Consider the following 20,767-nt stretch of genomic DNA (forward strand, 5'->3'; position numbering starts at 1 on the left):
GTAATGTTTAAGCCGACATTAGATAATTGTGTTTGCTCGCAAACGAAAAAAAACCGACTTCAATTACATCGACAAGTAATATACAACAATAATAATACAACGTAGATCGACGAAAAAATTGTCAAGCAACTACGCGTTATCAAAGATTACTCAAAAAGTAGTAATCAGATCTCGATAAAATTTATATGTGACCACATGATAAACATCAGCTTTCGATTAAATTAAAAATTATCAAAATCGGTACACCCAGTAAAAAGTTATTACGGATTTTCGAGAGTTGCCCTCGATTTCTCTGGGATCCTATCATCAGATCCTGGTTTCCTTATCACGGTACCAAACTAGGGATATCCCCTTTCCATCAAAACCGGTACATCCAGTAGAAAGTTATGCGGTGTAATACAGCGTAGGTCGACGAAAAAAGCGTCAAGTAAAAACGCATTATTAGATATAACTCGAAAAGTAGTAGTTAGATCTCAAATAAATTTAAATGGGACCAATTGGCACACACCACCTTTCGATTAAAACAAAATTTGTCGAAATCGGTCTACCCGGTCAAAAGTTCTGATGTAACATACATAAAAAAAAAATACAGTCGAATTGAGAACCTCCTCCTTTTTTGGAAGTCGGTTAAAAAAAGAGGGTTACCGTAATTTCTGTATTTTATTTTATTTTTATATATTGTTTTTGTAAACTACCGATTGCTTTTACCATGACTAGTGAGCATCGTTATATGAAAAACAAGCAAAGCAGTAGTCATTAATTTTTATAGTTTTATGTAATTAACAGGCCTACATTTTATCATTTATTTAAAATAATTAAACAATTTTTCATAGGAAAACTTAATTAAACTTATATGTACATTTAGCGTCTTCACCAACCCGCCTAACCAGCGTGGTGACTATGGGCAAAACACGTGCATTCAGGCCATTAGCGCGAACTTGTGGTGGCCTATGTTCAGCTGTGGACTGCGATAGGCTGAAGTGAGTGAGAAGTGACTTAAATAATAATAGTCGCGGTAAGTCCCGTAGAATCCAAACTGTTCATATAGTGAGTCATAGAAAGTTTAAAAACTTGGAATGTAGCTGTTTGCACCGAGTCCCTAGTTGCGTTATGTTACCAATTTTTCTTTTACAGACAAGAGTTGTGTTAGAAGTAAAACTTCTTTACGCAGGCTTGACTTGGGGAGTAAGCTGATGGCTGCGTGACGAGAGCGTTACAAAAAGTGTGATCGAGGCGGACGGAAGTTGAGAGGGAGATATAAGTTAGTTAAGTTAGTGATGACTCGTCATCAGCGGTCAGCGATAAAATCCGAAAAAGTTATTTCATTGTATCTCCATACGTATACAAACATCATCAATTGAAGATAAAGGGATGAATACCCGTATTCATAGCTGCGGTTGTTTATCGAGTGTTACTATTTATAGTTAAAATTAAACAGCTGTTCAGTCTATCTATAAATATACCACATTCCCTGTTTATAAGGGTCGGTAGATATTTAGTTTTCTTAGGATACCATTGATTAAACATTAATCAAAATTTACTTTATTCATTTAGGTTTTAAGATACTTTCAAAGCGTCATTGTATAAATTAAATGATTTTATTTTATTTATTTGTATAAATATCTATATAACATATTATATGCTAGCTTATTTCCACTGTTTGTACATACCTCTCCATTGCATATTTTTATCTATTTGCTTATGTATGTGTATTTATATGTTTAAGTATTTGTGTGTATATATATATACATAGTATTATAGTATTTATATTTATACTAGTTGTGCCCGCGACTTCCTCCGCGTGGAATTTAATACAAAAGTTGTTGTTCAGTTCGCAGAGTTTTAAAATGAATAAATTTCTAAAATAAAAGTAGCCTAAGTTACTCCTTATTACATCAGCTATCTGCCAGTCAAAGTCCCGTCAAAATCGGCCCAGCCGTATCAGAGATTAGCCGGAACAAACAGATAGACAGACAAAAATTGTAAAAAATGTTATTTTGGTATATGTACCGTGTATATTATATATACATTATGCATTTAGTAAAAATCGGTTATTTTAATATTACGAAAAGACACTCCAATTTTATTTATTTGTAAGTATGTATAGATGTATATATGAATTTGTATGTGTTTTGATTGAACTTTATAACCGAAGCGCTAACCCATTACATTGCTAGCTCCTTCCTGTTGGGTAGTCTGGAAGAGATAACAATTTAGTGATAAGACCAGCCATTGCACTCTCTGTATTTAATATTAAGGTTTGCAATGAAAGCTAGTTTTAAGTGCAATAAAATTGTTTATTATTATTAACATACATACACTATAATTATGTATCTTTTTTCATGAAATATATATAGGCAAAGTGAAGCTACCACCGATTCGGAAAGTAGATTCTGCAGAGAGGAATCTGCAAGTTGGCAACGACAGTGTTTGTTTTTGCACATGTAAATTTATGTATATCCATACTACATAAATATATAGAAATTAATCGATTAAATGTTTGTAAATTGGAGTTTAACATATATAAAACCTCTTTCAGCTTCGGAGGTTAAAAACACGAGAAGCAAGACATATTGGCACAAGTATCTACATGCAAATAGGCATTTATCCTTTCCTGTAAATCAAGAATTTGTATTACTACCTTCCTACATTCCAGTACTTATATATAGTCACCCTACTTCACTCCTAATTTAGATGCCATATTGAATCTATTATAGAGCACCTAAAAATAACCACACAAGCCCGGCCTTACTGAACTAAATACACTACTAAAATAGTTTCAGATCATTCAAATAGTAAGCACGATTTATTATTATTATTGTTGTTAGAAATTATAAAGACAATATTTTTATTTTAATCCCCCAATGTTACAATACATAGGCCTTAATATTATATACTTTCAAATAAGTATATATAATATTCTATTTGAAAAAACAAAGACACATGAGTTCACTCCATTTTTGGCGCGAACTTGTGGAGGCCTATGGCCAGCGGACTGTATTAGACTGAAGTGATGATGATGATGATGATGATGATGAGTAAATATTCTACTAAGTATTTTTTTATACAACTAGGTCGGCAAACAAGTGTACAGCAGACCTGATGGTGAGCGATTACCGTAGCTTATAGACGCAATACCAGAAGCATCGCAAGCGCGTTGCCAAACAAATCCCCAATCCCCCAGGAGTTCTGGTCACCTTACTCACACAGGAAGGCAACACTGCTTGAAAGTCGTATTATTCAGTTGTGACCTTATATAGGTTCCCCAGTCGGGCTGCTCCATGTTTTGGGCGGAATATTTCCTGCTGTGCTCTACCTCAGTTAATATTAAGTAATATCTATACATATGATAAAATGGTAGGAAAGTCAAATACTATTCATACTCTTCATCATTCCACTGCTGGACATAGGCCTCCACAAGTTTACGCCAAAAATAACGTGAACTCATGTGCTTTGCCCATAGTCACCACGCTGGGCAGGCGGGTTGGTGACCGCAGTACTGGCTTTGTCGCACCGAAGACGCTGCTGCCCGTCTTTGGCCTGTGTATTTCAAAGCCAACAGTCGGATGGTTATCCCGCCATCGGTCGGCTTTTTAAGTTCCAACGTGGTAGCGGAACTGTGTTATCCCTTAGTCGCCTCTTACGACACCCACGGGAAGAGACGGGTGGCTATATTCTTTAGTACCGTAGCCACACAGTACACCGTACTCTTTACTCATCTTAAAAAATTAAAAGTACTAACACACTCTCATCACATAACGCGTTATCGCAGTTAACTATGCGTTTATAATCAGTTGTTTGTTGGTTGTTCCGTATGAAAAAAAAAAATCGTTCCAAGCCTGCACACTTTACAGGGTTGGCAAGAGTTAATTTTAATTAATACCAAGTGATCCGGCGCACTTCGTATCTTAGTTTTGACGTGACAACGTCTACTAAATCGATGAACGCCGGCGGCATGCACGAAAAAGGATGACTTATTGCGTTACGCTCATAGTCCCGTTGTCCGGCTTGCGCCGCATCTATCTATATTCCATATACTATCTCGATTGCCCTATACGTCCGAGGAGATGTTTTGTTATGACATTGTCACGTTAAACTATCGTCCGTAAACCAACTTTACAGACAGCCAATTCTTTTTTTTTTTGTGGGATTTTTTTTTATATTTTCTTTCATACAAATCTTTTCCCGATAATAACTAATACATAAAAGAATTACCAAATTTGGTGCAGTCGTTTGGAAATTATGCGTGTACATACATTTCGTCGGTTCAATTTTATTTATATAGAAAATATAGATTTTATTAAATATTAAAAATAGTTATATTATACAACCCATTTGCAGTTAATTAAATTAAGCACTTTGAGTTAATTTACTGAAGTAAAAATCATACACACATTGTAAAGTAACGATTTAAAAGTGCTTTTGAGAACTACTTTAATTAAGACATTTTTGTTTTTCGTAACATTCTTAACTTAACTAATAATAATATATATAATAGAAGATAGATAAATAAATAAATGGGTATGCAGTGACAACCCTATCGTTCACTTTCGATGACCACCTACACGCGATCCCTAACAATTGACTTTCGCTTGCCAATACCGCTGTAACGTTGCTTCATACGATGTTCTGACAATTATATTTTATTATCTATGAATAAATTTAAGATACATACGTATTCATTTATACTACTTCAACGGCAAACAAGTGTACAGTCCACATGATAGTATGCAATACCGTAGTCTATGAACGCCTGCAAAACCAGGAGTACCACAAGAATGTTGCCGACCTTACAACCCCTTCCAGAAAATCTGATCACCTTACTCACCACAGGACCACAAGATTACTAGACAGCGGCCTTACCTGACTTATCAAATAATCTTTGTGTACAAAGCGTGAAAATACCTTGCCCATAATTTGGAATAACCCGACTAGATGTACCTGAACCTCATAGATCAGAAACAAATAATACTCCTTTCCAGTAGTGTTGTGTTACTGTTGTGAGAAGCGGGGATATGGTTCTCCGGGGATGCGCTGTATTGACAGCAGGGGTAGGGTTCTAGGACCCTTTTGCGGTCGTCTATACGCTACGGTAACCTCTTACCACCACGCGGTCTGTACGCTTCCTTACTTTCTACTACTACTTCCTAGGGTTATATGTACCTAACATTATATTTTTATCAGTGTTAGTTCATCAATACATATAATAAAAATGTAACAGATCGCTATCTGTACGTGGAAGATATATGAGAAAAAAATATTATTGGGATCTTTATCAACGCAAATCCAATCTGTCTGTGTGCGCGCACGCTAATCTCAGAAACGCAACCATCTAGTACACAGCCAAACCCACAACAAGATCTGGCCCCCCTATTCGAAGTTTTAAATGAAAAGGTCGAGATCATGTCCTCGGAGCTGCGCACCCTGAGGGATTCTAGCAAGACCACCGCATCCCCAAAAAAACCAACACTGGAGACGGAGATGGCGGTTCAGGAGGTCAAGCAGACCCTCAATACTATTAAAGAAGGAGTCACGAAATTAGCTCCTTTGGCGCCGACAACCTACGCCCATGCCGCCGCCCGACTAAAAACAGAGAGTGTGGAACAAAGACCCAACCACACTCTCATCATCTCGTCCCGGAACCCGCAGGAGACCAGCGAACAAGTGCTTACCAAGATCAGAGACTCGCTGGATTTAAAGAAGTCTGGGGCGAGGATGGAAAGGGTCCGTAAGGCTCGCGACCAGAAAGTCGTGGTGAGGTGCGCCTCAAAAGAGGACATGGTTAAGATCAGGGGCCAGGTCCAGAAAAATACAGAGCTGACGGTGCGGGAGCCCACAAACCAGGACCCCCTGGTCTGCGTGCGGGGAGTGCTGTCAAATTACACCAACGAGGAGATTGTAGACCTTATCAAGGCCCAAAATAGTCATATCCTCGAAGGAGTAGACAAGGCGGCACTTAAAATGAAGGTGCGGTTTAGGAAGGTTTGATTTGGTTCTCACTAATAGTGTGGTAAGCTTAACTTAACATTTAGTGTTTGTTTCATATCAACCGGTTCATTAATAAAAAAGTTATGTCAATTTAAAGAATCACGTTGAACATGTAAATACCCAAAACGCGGAAGAAGTCGCAGGCACAGCTAGTCTGTAATATGAATCAGTCATAATTTCTATAAAATAGATCAATATTATATGACTGATTTAGTTTTAAAAAACATTGTTCTGTTTTGGACCAATTTATTATGAACGGTCAATCAACTCTATATAAATAGAATACGACAAATACGTAACTTTATTGACTGTATTATTACCCTCCTTTTTATTAACCGACTAAAAAAAAAGAAAGCTCTTAATTCGACTGCATTCATTATTTATGTTACTTCATAACACTTTACTAGGAGAACGATTTTGACGTTTTTTTTTTTCAATTCGTAAGCTGGTGCTAGAAGCTAAAGATTTAAGCCGAATCTGACGAGATTTTTTTTTAATTATCCTAATAATGCGTATTTAATTGATTATTCTATTTTTTTGTTTCTTATTCTTATACATTCTATATTATTTAGATTTATTATTATTTCTATAACTGTATTTTATAAACGACTTCCAAAAAGGAGGAGGTTCTCAATTCGACTATATTTTTTTTATGTGACTTCAGAACTTTTGACTGGATGTACCGATTTCGACAATTTTTTTTAATCGAAAGGTTGTGTGTGTCAATTGGTCCCATTTAAATTTATTTGAGATCTAACAACTACTTTTCGAGTTACATCTAATAATGCGTTTTTACTTGATGCTTTTTTCGTCGACCGACATTGTATTATACCACATAACTTTTTACTGGATGTACCGATTTTGATAATTCTTTTTTGTTGAAAAGGAGATATGCCTAGTTTTGTATCATGATAAGGAAACCAGGATTTGATGATGGGATCCCAGAGAAATCGAGGGAAACTCTCGAAAATCTGCATAACTTTTTACTGAGTGTACCGATTTTGATAATTTTTAATTTAATCAAAAGCCGATATTTATCATGTGGTCACATTTAAATTTTATCGAGATCTGATAACTACTTTTTGAGTAATCTTTGATAATACGTATTTACTTGACTATTTTTTCGTCGATCTACGTTGTATTACTTGTCGATGTAATTGAAGTCGGTTTTTTTTTCGTTTGTGAGCAAATACAATTATTTTGTGTAAAAACTGTCTACGATTTGTGTGATATCCCAAATTAACGTGTTTTTTTTTCTTTCTTTCTTCACGTTCCAGCTTATACAACCATTGCATTAACCGAGTGAAACCGTACCGATTAATTAATCCACCTTAAATCCCGTTTCTAACATTGCACCAGTAAGTCTGTACAGGTTACCAGTAACCGGCCTAATTAACGGAACGACTTACAATCAACAGTTTCAACAGTCGCCTTGAGAACTGGTTCTACATCCTGTGATTGTACAGCGAGCGGGATATAGGTACTTGGGGCCTGTTTCATCGTTTGCCGTTAACGCTATCTGACGGATGATGGTATCTAACAGAGCTCTTGTTTATGATAGATTACATCAAAAAATCAAAAGAATTTTTTGATTTTTGATTTTACTTTTACTTTATTTATTTTTATATTTATTTTATTTTACTCATTGATTTTTTAATTTAATTTTGTTTTGTTTTATTTCAAATTTTATTTTGTTGTACTAACCTAATATGGACTTAAAATTTAGTCTGAAATAAAGTATTATTATTATCACCAAAGAAGCACCAACGAATTGTCATTATATCAAAGATTCAAAATGTAAATTTTGCATAGAAGAATCGGCAAGAAACTTCGCAGTTTTTACAATAAATAAATATAACAAACACACACACACGGTCGTCTGTTCTTGTTCCAATGGTAAGCAATTAATGCTCGGTTGATAGTAACAGCCGACTGTTATAGCTAAATATTTTAATACAAATATTACACCCCAGACCCAGGATTAAATCAAAAAGGCAACCCGCGGAGCAGAAAGCAGGGCCACCATAAACGGCGCCAACTGGCTAGTAAAGACGTCAGGGTCAACGAGTTACTCTTTAAAAACTAACCTGTGTTTTATTATTATTATTTTTCACCATCGAATTCCACTATATGAGATAATTCTATTCGTAAATGTAAAAGAAGGAAAAGAAGTTTTGAGGTTTGTTAATTATAGATAAGTACCTGGGTGACCGAGCCTAGCTCGGTATTTTTAGTAAATCGTGTTTTTTGGAATTCATATTTAAATTTGAATTACATATTTATAAAATATGAATAATATTTTTTTTTTTTAAATAACGAGTGCAATTAAAAAAAAGGTAAAAAATAATTGATCAGGGACATTGGGATTTGAACCACGATCTCCTCGGTTGATCCCGACCGGCCGATTTCCCACCGAGCTATTACAACTTTAATGACAATTGCGAAATTTACCTTCGTATTCTAACGATATTGTAGCTATTTTTTCACTCCCTAAAAACAGGGATAAAACGTCATTTTCTAAAAATGAATCCTAGTTAGATGGATTTATCTCCCCCGAAACCTCCTATATACTAAATTTTATGGAAATCGTTGAAGCCGTTTCCGAGATTCAGATTATATATATATACAAGAATTGCTCGTTTAATAGTATAAGATAAGGTCCTAATGACGACGAGTTGGCGCAACGGTCACAGCACTGGTTTGTACCTGTTGCGCTGGCGGTTACATGTTCGATTCCCGCACACGACAAACATTTGTATTGGCCATACAGATATTTGCCGTGGTCTGAGTGTGTGTGTTTGCGCATTGTGCAGTGTGTCATGTCAATGGTGCTCGGAGAGCACGTTAAGCCGTCGGTCCCGATTGTTATCATGTACACCTGATAGCGATCGGTATTCATAATAGGGAACATATCCGCCAACCCGCATTGGAGCAACCTGGTGGATTAAGATCTGATCCTTCTCCTACGTGGGGAAAGATGCCTTTGCCCAGCAGTGGGATATTACAGGTTGAAGCGAAGGTCCTAACGTCCTAATCTACCTTCTGCTGTTAAAGTCTATTCGTAACTTATGTGCTGGATAAACTTCATGCACAACCGGTGGAGAAGGCCCTTATAATCAATGACTTGCTAACTGGCGTTTTGGGTCTTGAGTGTACTGCTCTGAGCCATATTATGGGCTCTCGGACATTACTAGTAGGGCTCGAAAATAATCGCTCCGTATTTCTTGTTGTGTAAAAAAAAATATTAAAAAATTTAATTTAATTTAACTAAAAATATGGTATTTAAGGTAACGAGGCTCCAATAAGAATTATACTTAGTAATAATTATAGTGTAATATACAATATTGCGGTGTCGACAAATCAAAATTAATCTGCCAGAAACTTGGGACTTAACGCTATCGGGCCCCTGGATACTTGTGTCATGCCCCCTTTTTTTTTTTTTTTTTTTTGATATCGCAGGGTAACCCATTTACGGGTGATATCCAGGATGCCCGGGTAGGCATTCCTAGACCATATGTCGGCTTAGCACTTGGGGGTGCACTACCGACCAAAACCCCTGCGGGAGCCTTCAGCCGCTTTAATTGGAGGGTCCCGGAACTGCAGGCAACAGGATCCCTCCAGCGACAGGCTGGCCTCGGCGAAAAGACCAGACTTCTCCTCCATGGGACTGTCCGGCTCACCTCTGAACAATCCCGACGACGCCATGTCTAGCAGGACCGGGTTCCCATCCCGGCCCGACATGGGCACAGGGGCGTTACTGGAGACGCATTAAGTAGCGCCTCCTACGCACCCCCGTTCGTCGCCTGCGGACGGAGGCCTCGTCGGCGGCCCCCTCTCTCATCCGCTCGTCGTTCTCCTTCTGGGACATTACTGTCTCGCAGAAGGAGACCATCGCCTTCCAGGACTCGTCGTCACCGAGCATCGCGGTGATAACGCTCGGCAGTGACAAGTCCCCTCCGAGGACTGTCGTCAGATCGCGACGTAGCGCCGCCCATCTCGGGCACACCTCGAGGGTGTTCTGGGCAGAGTCCACCGCCGCGCCGCAATCGTGACATTCAGTCGTCGGCTCCCTTTGGGCCGTCCGACACAAGTATTCACCAAAGCAGCCGTGCCCGGTGAGAACCTGCGTCAGACGGAAGGTGAGGGGTTTGCGCTTACGGCGCATCCACCGCTCAAGGACCGGGTGCAAGGCAGCCGTTACGCGTGTGCCATACGGCTGCTCCACCAGGTCCTCCCCCCACCTCCGCATTAATGCTTCTTGCCCCATCCGGCGCACCCGTAGGATCCCGTCCAACGTGAGGTTCTCACCGAGAGCCCTCCTACCCGAGACGTATGAGTAGGTCTCGGCAAGGACCTCCGCCACGAGCTCCCACGGGGGGTCGCCAGCTAGAGCAGTAGCTGCAGCCCACGATACCGTACGATACCCCCGAATCACCCTCACCGCGATGATCTTCTGCGCCGACCGCAGTGCGGCCTTATTCTTCGCAGTGAGGCGATCCGCCCAAACCGGGGCACCGTACGTCACCATACTCCGGCAGACTCCGGAATATAGCTGCCTGCAGGCGGCGCTGGGTCCTCCGAGGTTCGGGAGGAGTCTGCCCAGTGCACTCGCCACCTTCACGACCTTCGGTCCCACCATAGCGAAGTGTGGACCGAAGGTCCACCCTCCGTCAAGGATGAGCCCCAAATATTTCATTTGGGAGCTCATCCTGACCCTCCCCTCTCCGATCTGCAGGGTAGCCCCCGGTGGGGGTCCCTTGCGTCCGGTCCCGCGAAAGAGGAGGGCTTCGGTCTTTTCAATTCTGTGTGTCATGCCCCCTGTACAAGAGGGACCAACATGTAAATCTTATATATAAAATTCTCGTGTCACTATGTTAGCTACAATACTGCTCCGAAACGGCTGGACCGATTTTTATGAAATTTTGCGGGCATATCGGGTAGGCCTGGGAATCGGACTAAGTATATATTTTTTTTTATTTTTTTTTTGACAATTTTTTTTTTATTTTTATTATGATTTGGCATTAAAAATTTACATAGTTAACATTCTTGACATTTCACCATACATAACCCTGCCCTACCCATGCCTCACCATTCCTTCGTCTCCTACGTTCAACGCAGAACAAATATCACTACGTGTATTACCATCTAACCAATATCCATGCTAATCCACTTTCAATTCACTCCCGTTAAGTAGATCGAACTAACACAAAAAAAAATCGACAGTTTTAAATACCGTTTACTGTAAAATCATTGTATACATGTGTGAAAACTCACATTTATCTTTATTTTATACCTTAATGTATTCACATATGGTAGAATTTTGTATATAATTTGCATGGTAAATGCAATTCAGGATTTGTATTCGATGTAAAGAAAAAAAAAAACTGTGACTATACTAATTTTAATGATCGTTTGAAGGTGTGAAGACTAGATGTGTGGCGCGGTTTCGTTCGCTTTTACTTACTCTTTTAATTACTTGGTTAGATTGGACATTCAAAGTAAAAAAAAAGTATTGTTTAACTCAGATCAAAGGGGGTTTAGTAATTATTATTTTATTGCTATAAAATTTATATTATAGGTATATATTAATTTATTTAATATAATATATTTTTATATAAAAATTATTTCATAATTGTATGAAATGAACTGCTATTTTAGTATTTATACTAGCTGACCCAGTAAATGTTGTTTTGTCATATATATTATTGACCTCCTTAATCCCCCCCCCCCTTGTAACTTAGAGGTGTGAAAAATAGATTTTGGCCGATTTCGACCTACCCTGCACACAAAATTTCATAAAAATCAGTCTAGCCGTTTCGGAGGAGTATTTTAACTAACATTGTGAAATGATAATTTTATATATAAGATTAAACAAGTCAAATATTTTTTATTTTTCAGTGATTTTGTATATCATTATAAGAAATAAATAATTCTTAAACCTAAAACATAGGGTAGGACTGACGTCATTATGCACAATTAATGTCTCATAAATGTTATATAATCAAATTTAAATATAAAAATAAGTTAGCGCACAGACAAACTCTCCCACTCTATTTATCACTATTTTTAAAGCACAAAAGATGACACCGAACGGTGATAAATTAGAAATTTTCTAACAGAACTACGAGAGAAAGTCTGCGATTTGACAACATAATGAGACACGTCTCAGCAGGTCAATTACTACTAGGTAGCTGAGACACGCATCTTTGCATACGCGAAAAATTAACAGATAACTCTTTAAATAATAACATAATGTACAATCATTAAATAGTCAAACTCCAGCTCTGTTGAAGTAGGGAAAGAAGATATATCTTGCTAGAGTCGCTCGACTGGGCTTTCCTTCAAACCTTCCAGAAGATCAGACAAATAATACTTAATAAATAAAAATAACGCCGCCGCGTTGGCGCAACGGTTACAGCCATGGATTGTACCTGTTGCGTTGGCGGTTGCGGGTTCGATCCCCGCACATGACAAACATTTGTATTGGCCATACAGGTGTTTGCCGTGGTCTAGGTGTTTGTGGATTCCTTGTGGGTCTCCCCACCGTGCCTCGGAGAGCGCGTTGAGCTGTCGGTCCCGGTTGTTATCATGCACACCTGATAGCGATCGTTACTCATAGTAGGGAATATATCCGCTAACCCGCATTAGAGCAGCGTGGTGGATTAAGCTCTGATCCTTCTCCTACATGGGAAAAGAGGCCTATGCCCAGTAGTGGGATATTACAGGCTTAAGCGTAAATAAAAATAAGGTCTTAACACGTTGAACGCCATAGGGGGCACCAGTTGGGCCTCATTTATTTAGTCGATGGGCCCGGCTTAAAAGTGCATATTTACAAAATTTTAAATCAAAATTTTATATTGCACTACCTTGCCTTTTCTTAGAGAACTTACGTATTTTGCCTTACACTATCTGAGATATTTTTTTTAAGTCATATTCGTTAAGTTGACTCTGGCTCGCGGTCATGTGGTGGTCTCCCCCGCGACACAAACGGAACAATTGTGTGTCGACTACATGGTGTTTTGTTTAACGTATTTTTTTCCTGTGGTAAAGCTGTGAGTGGTAGCCTTGCAACGCTCCTGGTGTTATAATGTCCATAGGTATCTGCTTACCATCAGACAGACCAGCGTGTTTGCCACTCTAGTGGTCTAAAAAATATCTCCCGCATAACATAAATTAACAAAGCAAATAACCCCTCCATCTTTATCGTTCATTCAGTCATTTTGAATAATAGCAACCATTAATCTTTATCGTTAGACAAGCATAGTCCTAGCATTAAATAGTAGCATATTAAAACAGTTTTTTTTTTTTTTTTACGAAAGAATAACTGCGGAGTTTCTTGCCGATTTTATTCTGCAGAATCTACATTCCAATCATTACAAACTTTAGATATACACACACTTCAGCCTATCGCAGTCCACTGAAAGAAAGAAAGAAAGAAAGAAAGAAAAAAACGTTTATTTGATCACACACAAGAGACAAGAACAATAGTTTAAAACGACTATAGAAAGCAACATACACATAACACTGCTGGACATAGGCAAGACAATTTTGCGCCAAAAATGGCGTGAACTCATGTATGTTGCCCATAGTCTCCACGCTAAACGCACAAGTTTAGACATTAATACGTCAATTTTCTGTATCATATTATATTGTTTACAACACAATTGTTAGTGTCCGTGTTAATGGTAATTGAAATGTACTTTATTAATAGGTGGAGACCCGGTGTCCTGAAACACAGGCCTTGAGCCTAGCTTAGGCACCAGTCTCCCACAATATTATTGCTCATATTATTATGTACCTACCAAATTTTACCAACCAAATCTTGTTATTATATTATTCCGAATCGGCTTGAGCTTCATTTTTAACTTATGCTGGACCGATTTTAACGGGACTTTCACTGACAGATAGCTGACGGTGTAAGGAGTAACTTAGGCTACTTTTATTTTACAAATTTATTATTTTAGTGACCTATAATTTATGTTAAATTCCACGCGGACAAAGTCGCGGACACAGCGATTGTATTATGTACGATAGTACATAATACAATTTTTGATTTTACGTTTGAGTACCGTACACCTGTCGCCTCGTTGATCCTACGGTAACCGGTCGTCAAAAACACAAAACTTGAGATACATTTCATTGCTCAATATTTATCTGACCGTGAAGGTGCGTCACGGTACGCCGCGTGTGAACCAACCCCACATCTTAATCATCCTGTTATTAATACTTGTTTTGACTATATTTTATATAGTAGATTAGCACATTATTTTTTACATACTGTGTGTATACGATCCTTAAATGGGGTCTTTTTAATGCGACTGTATTTTTTGTGTTCATAAATTTTTACTGGGTGTATCGATTTTATTGATTCTTTTTTTTGGGAAGGGTGATGGTTGTTGTGTGGTCCTAATTTAGTTTGAGCAAGATCTGACAAAAAAAAAATTGACGTGTTCCTAATTATGCGTATTTAATTCAATATTTTTTCGACTACCACACAGATGATATTCTCATTGTATGTCGATGTAAATTGGAGTAGTTTTTTTGAATGTTTGTTAACAAACAATTATTTAACTTCATTTTATACCAGTTTGGTCTATATATGTACATACCATCTTGTCGCTATCCTTGTATGGGACAGTGGGTTTTAAATTAATCCAACTGTATTTGTTTTGTTTGCTCTAATTTAGGTGGATAATTTGGAAGAAGAAGAAGGAGAAGGAGAAGGAGAAGGAGAAGGAGAAGGAGAAGGAGAAGGAGAAGGAGAAGGAGAAGGAGAAGGAGAAGGAGAAGGAGAAGGAGAAGGAGAAGGAGAAGGAGAAGGAGAAGGAGAAGGAGAAGGAGAAGGAGAAGGAGAAGGAGAAGAAGGAGAAGAAGGAGAAGAAGGAGAAGAAGGAGAAGAAGGAGAAGAAGGAGAAGAAGGAGAAGAAGGAGAAGAAGGAGAAGAAGGAGAAGAAGGAGAAGAAGGAGAAGAAGGAGAAGAAGGAGAAGAAGGAGAAGAAGGAGAAGAAGGAGAAGAAGGAGAAGAAGGAGAAGGGTTTTGGTCAATGTGCATATTTATCTATTATCGTGAGACTACAAATATGCAAATTTGCATTAATTTGAAAGTGAAGAATGGACATTTTAATTTTATTCTATATATTCTTTACGAATTCTAATAATTATAAATAACTAAATAAGTCTTGATGCTGTGTGGTTACGGCATCAAAGAATATAGCCACCCCCCTCAACACATGACTTCACGCCATTTTTAGCGTGAACTTGTGGAGGCCTATGTCCAGTAGTGGACTGCGAAAGGCTGATGTAATGATGATGTGATGAAACAAGTCCTAAAACATTTATTTTGTAACATAACCGATTTTTTCTCTTTACAAAAAATGTATAATGCCATCTCGGTGAACCTAATTCAAAGTAAAGAGAATCTGTGGGATTTTTTTATGTAGATAAAATACTAGTATTTCAATAATGGACACAAGATTTTTTTTTAATATTCCAAGTTATTTTCTAATTGTGGAGTTACAATTTTTTTGTATCTTACACAGCCTTATATTAATTAAAGCCTAAATACCTATAGAAATATACTTCTTTTTTGTTTTGCTAAACTTGGAAACCCAGGGTGAGTTTTTACTGATGATACCGGTTTAAGATAACGTTTCTTTATTAACAAGATTTCTATAAATATATTTCTCTAAGTTCAGTGGACGACTATTGTTCTTTATAGTCTATTCCGTATATAATATATAATAAAATAGTGCCTCATCATGGAGTGTCTGTCTACAATATTAAAATAACCGCTTTTTACTATATGCATAATTATGGATGTATACACGGTACATATACCAAAATAACAATGTATGTCTGTATGTCTGTTTGTTCCGGCTAATCTCTGAAACGGCTGGACCGATTTTGACAGGACCTTCACTGGCAGATAATTGATGTAATAAGGAGTAATATAGGCTACTTTTATTTTAGAAATTTATTTATATTGTAACTCTGCGAACTGAACAATAACTTTTTTGTTAAATTCCACGCGGACGAAGTCGCGGGTACAGCTAGTATACATACATATAATACACTAGCAGCCCTCTACGGTTTTACAGGCGTTAATTTTAGGAAGAAATTAAGGCGACAAATACAGGCTACAATATAGTCTTCCTCGGTAAATGGGATATCCAACACAAAAAGAATTTGTCAATTCAAAGCAGTAGTTACTGAGATTAGCGCGTTAAAATACTTTACAGCTTTATAACATTAGTATAGATAAATTAAATAATTAATTTTCGGCCGTTTCAGAGAATAGTCGGAACGAACAGACAGACAAAAAAAATTATTGTGGTTTATGTACTGTGTATATACCCATATGCATTTATATTTTAACATTACATACAAACACTCCAATTTTATTTATTTATTTAGAAGATGTATATATGATGATGTATGTACATATAATAATATACATATCACATGCATAAATAACAAATAAATAAATATCTTATAACATTCACACACGGTCGTCAATTCCTAAGATAAGCAACACTTAATGGTAACCTATACGAACAGGTAACAGCTGACGATATAGGTAATTTTTTTTATAGATATATACAAGTATACATGGAAATAATACATATATAATCGAACCCACCACCCGCGGAGCAGAAAGCACAAACTGCACCAACGGGGTAGTCAAACAACAGCTAATAGCAACATAGCTACTATCACTGTAAATTTCCATAAGAGATAAAGTATTGGTGCAAAGTTTAAATACATTATTTACTTTATTATTTATCGTTGCGTCCATTTGCTATAAGTACTCTTTGACGGTTCGCAGGAAAGTGGACATAAGGTGCCAATCAAACCACTAATTGCAAATTCATGCGACGTTTCGATCCCTTATTGGACCATCATCAGGCCTCAAAGAGTACATTATTTACTATTTATTATTGTACGAGGGACCCGCTCCGTCTTCGCTCGGGTGCAATGCTGATACTAAATATAAAATCTAATATATAAAATTCTCGTGTCACAGTGTTAGTTACAATACTAATAAATGGATGGAACAATTTTTATTAAATTTTTTATGCATATCGGGTAGCTCTGAGAATCGGCCAACATCTATTTTTCATACCCATAAGTTATAAGGGTTAATAATATATATGGCAAAACAATGTATGCGGGGTCAGGTAGTATTAAATAAATATTTGCAATGTAAGCGAAAAAAAAGTGTTTATTTACGACATCACTTTAGAAACCTCTAAAACTATCAGTGTTCCTTTACTATATTATGCATGTATTTATACATGTATGCCTTTCTCTGGAAACACTATTTACTATAGCTAAACCGTATGTAAATTCGTTGCGTAGTTTAAAGATCTAAGAATACAGATGGCGGGAAGCAACTTTGTTTTATACTATGTAATGATTCATATAACAACTGCTCTGGCCTAGAGGTTGCTTTTGGGTTCGATTCCCGCTCAGGATATATATTTGTATACATTTGTATTTGTACAAATATTTCTTTCCGGTTCGGATGTCCTATCCTTGTAGGGTCAAGTCTCCCCACCGTGCCTTAGAGAGCAAGCTTAAGCTGTCAGTCCCAGTTGTTATCACAGATGCCTGATAGCGATTTTTACTCATATTAGGAAATATATCCACCAACAACGTAACCGATCATCATGGAACTTTGTGAACATATTCATAGTATTATATACATATGAGGGCAAATAAACAAAATACTTCTTCGTGCTTTTCTTGTAGACAAATTCTTTTAGCATTAAATAGTCCCACTTATGTATGCACTAGGCTAAATTACATCACGCTTCGATTAATAGTAGCAGGGTATCGATAAAAATGTTGCGAATTGCAATTTTTTTATTCCTTTTGATAGCATAATATATGGAATTTTTGGATAATTTCTATGGAAATTAAATAATAATTTTTGATAACAAATTTTTATTTATATGAATGATATAATAATATAAATTAATGTGACAATTATGAGTATTTTTGTATGTACAAAGGTATTGTCTAATAAAACCTCTTTTAAATAAAATGAGCCCTTGTTCAGTGACGGAGCATTTTAAGATATTATTTATTTATTTATTTACTTTATACTTTATCATACACCACAAAATATACTACACACAAAGCATAAAGATATTAAAGATCAACACATTTTTATCATAAAGATAAATGATTGATGAATTGTTCTTTGATAGATTTTATGTTTTATTTATACATCTGGATTAATGGCTTCCAATGGTGCAAAAATAGCTCGGATATTTTGCCACAATAATGTAGAAAATTTTATGCTTTCAATATGTATTAATAATGACACTTTACATTTAATACTTATTATTATTTAAGCGTTAACTTCATAGACTGATTAATTATTACTTTTTAATACCGTGAGTATTGCGCATGTGTGGATATATGTATAATATATGGATTGTATATATTATTTAATTATATATTATATTATATTCTTAAGCCGCACAAGCCCTTAAATTCAACAAGCTCCTTTCTGGTGGGTTGTCTGGAAGAGATTACTATCTAGTGATAAGACCGCCCGTTGCATGCGACGTAATTATTATTTTTTTTTCCCTTTAAGCTTTATACTTATGTAATTGTTATATGTTACTGTGTGCAATAAAGTTGTTTATTATTATTATTATTATTATTTTGAGATAAATTATTAATCGTAATATGCATATAAATAGCTAAAAGGAAACATAATATTCAAAAAGTACTCACATCAATATTCCTCAACTGCAAATCCTCCAAACTCCGACTCAGAATACCGAGCTTAATTTCCTGTGAGTTCAGTATTCCATACTGATTATCACGATTACAAACTTCAATATATGGAACGTCATATATATGTTCCTTTTCAACGTAAAACTCAGACTTCATGTCCTTACATTCACAATTTATATGTGACTTAAACCCGTCAGACATATTGTTTGTTTTACACTTAAGGCACTTATTGCTTAGAAATGTACTTATTTTGGTTGTATCTAAATTTTCATTACTGGATATAGAGTCACGGTTATGCGTACTTAACCTTGTATATGGCAAGCTTAAAGTCGAATTGTTCGTTATTATGGCACAGTTAAGGGAATTGAAACATTTGGAAAACGGATCTCTCTGGTTCGGTGTGAGTGTACGATTGGTGATATCGAGCAGCTCGGTACATAAATAATGCATTTCTTTAGGTTTCTTAACTGGTTGCTCGGATTCGGCTATGTCGTATATATTATTGCTTTTTGGACTTTGAGCTTCTCGTTTTTGTAGCACCTGCTCGAGTTTCTCGAGCATTTTCTTTGCGTCCTTTTTATTTTCTGGAGATTCAGATATTGATGGCACGGCAAACGTACGTGGAGGCTTTTTAGGCGGCGGTCCGGGGGGTAAGGGTTGTTTTAGAGCCTTTTTTAGTGTGTCTGTTAAAACTAAATGTGGATTCTTACGTTCCAGTTTCATAGTTTCACTGGAAGCACACAAATCATTCATTGATTCTAAATTTGGTTTCGACTCTATAATAGGTTTTGATTCCATACCAGGTTTGGATTCTATAATAGGTTGTTTCTCTATGACGGCTTTAGATTCTAAGGTAACTTTTGATTCTAAAACGGGTTTGGTTTCTAAAACAGGTTTTGATTCTAAATTAGTTTTAGATTCCTTTAATATAGTTTCTGATCTCTCATACTGGGAGACAAGTTTCTTAATTTTACTAGTTTTATCTTCTTCAACAATTTCTGTCTCCGAACTAACACCGCTATCTGTCATCGAATCCTGTCTGTTCTCCGATTTGTGTTTACTTTTCACAACCTTCGCGTACTGATCGAGTATATGCTTAGGAACTTGAGAATCGGGAATTGAATCAGGAATTATTTCGTTTACCTCACCAACGATAACTGAATCATTTGAGCTAGTATTCATTGGACAAAAGTTCTCTTTTTTCATTTGTATTTCTAAAACGTTACCCAACTGCTTCAAGCGTTCCTTACTCAACTTCTTATCCCCCATTTTGAAAGTGAAGTCACTGGTCTCCGATCTTCCACTACAGCTTCCGTGGCGTTTTGGACTCTGATTGATGATCTGACTTCTATCACATCTAAAAGCATGGCTTCTATGAAGCTTCTTACAAGGATCGCTTGTTTGTCTTACTAACGTGGGTTTAGTTTCGCTCAGACTACGTTTCACTTCATTTTTACTGTACAAATAACTGGAATTAGGCTTCGGCGTCCAATCATCACAGTCTGAATCATGTGTAGCATTTTCCTGCAAAGATTTATTATATACAATTTCACCAATAACTTTATCCTTGCTCGCGTTTGTCTCTTGTTTGTTCAGGTGTGTCGATTTTTTCTTAACGAGCAACTCGTTATCAGTTTTCAAACTCTCGAATTTACTTTTAATAGTTTGCACTCTGTTTTTAGGCTGTGCTAACATTATTTCAAATTTTTAAAATACATTTTCGTAAACGAAAACACTTCCGGAAGTTTTATTTATATACACTATAAACAAAAAAAATCCTTAAATCACTTCACTGAATTGTAGATGAAACACAAACGAAAATTATAATTAGAATAAAATATTTAATAAAACCCGTCTTATGTTATCAACTTTTGATTAACATTTTTTTTTTTAATTTTATCATACGGTTTAAAGAAACGAATATACCCAGCTTAAAGATGTTACAGTTTTTGATTATTTAATTAATTTCATTCACTATCAAAGAATTATAATGTTTTGAGAAACAAAAAACGGTTTTGAACGTATGTGT

The 20,767-nt window shown here is 36.6% G+C and overlaps 1 protein-coding gene across 1 annotated transcript in view; it reads right to left on the reverse strand.

The window, feature by feature from the left end:
- Positions 1-20,563, reverse strand: part of LOC123668091 — a 75,394-nt gene extending 54,831 nt beyond the window's left edge. The window contains exon 1 of the mRNA XM_045601885.1: positions 18,736-20,563. Coding sequence (XP_045457841.1) covers positions 18,736-20,433 — 1,698 coding nt within the window. The 5' untranslated portion in view covers positions 20,434-20,563. The remainder of the gene's footprint in view (positions 1-18,735) is intronic.
- Between the last annotated feature and the right edge of the window lie 204 nt (positions 20,564-20,767).

The sequence above is a fragment of the Melitaea cinxia genome, chromosome 30 (assembly GCF_905220565.1).
Source record: "Melitaea cinxia chromosome 30, ilMelCinx1.1, whole genome shotgun sequence".
Classification (NCBI taxonomy): Eukaryota; Metazoa; Arthropoda; class Insecta; order Lepidoptera; family Nymphalidae; genus Melitaea; species Melitaea cinxia.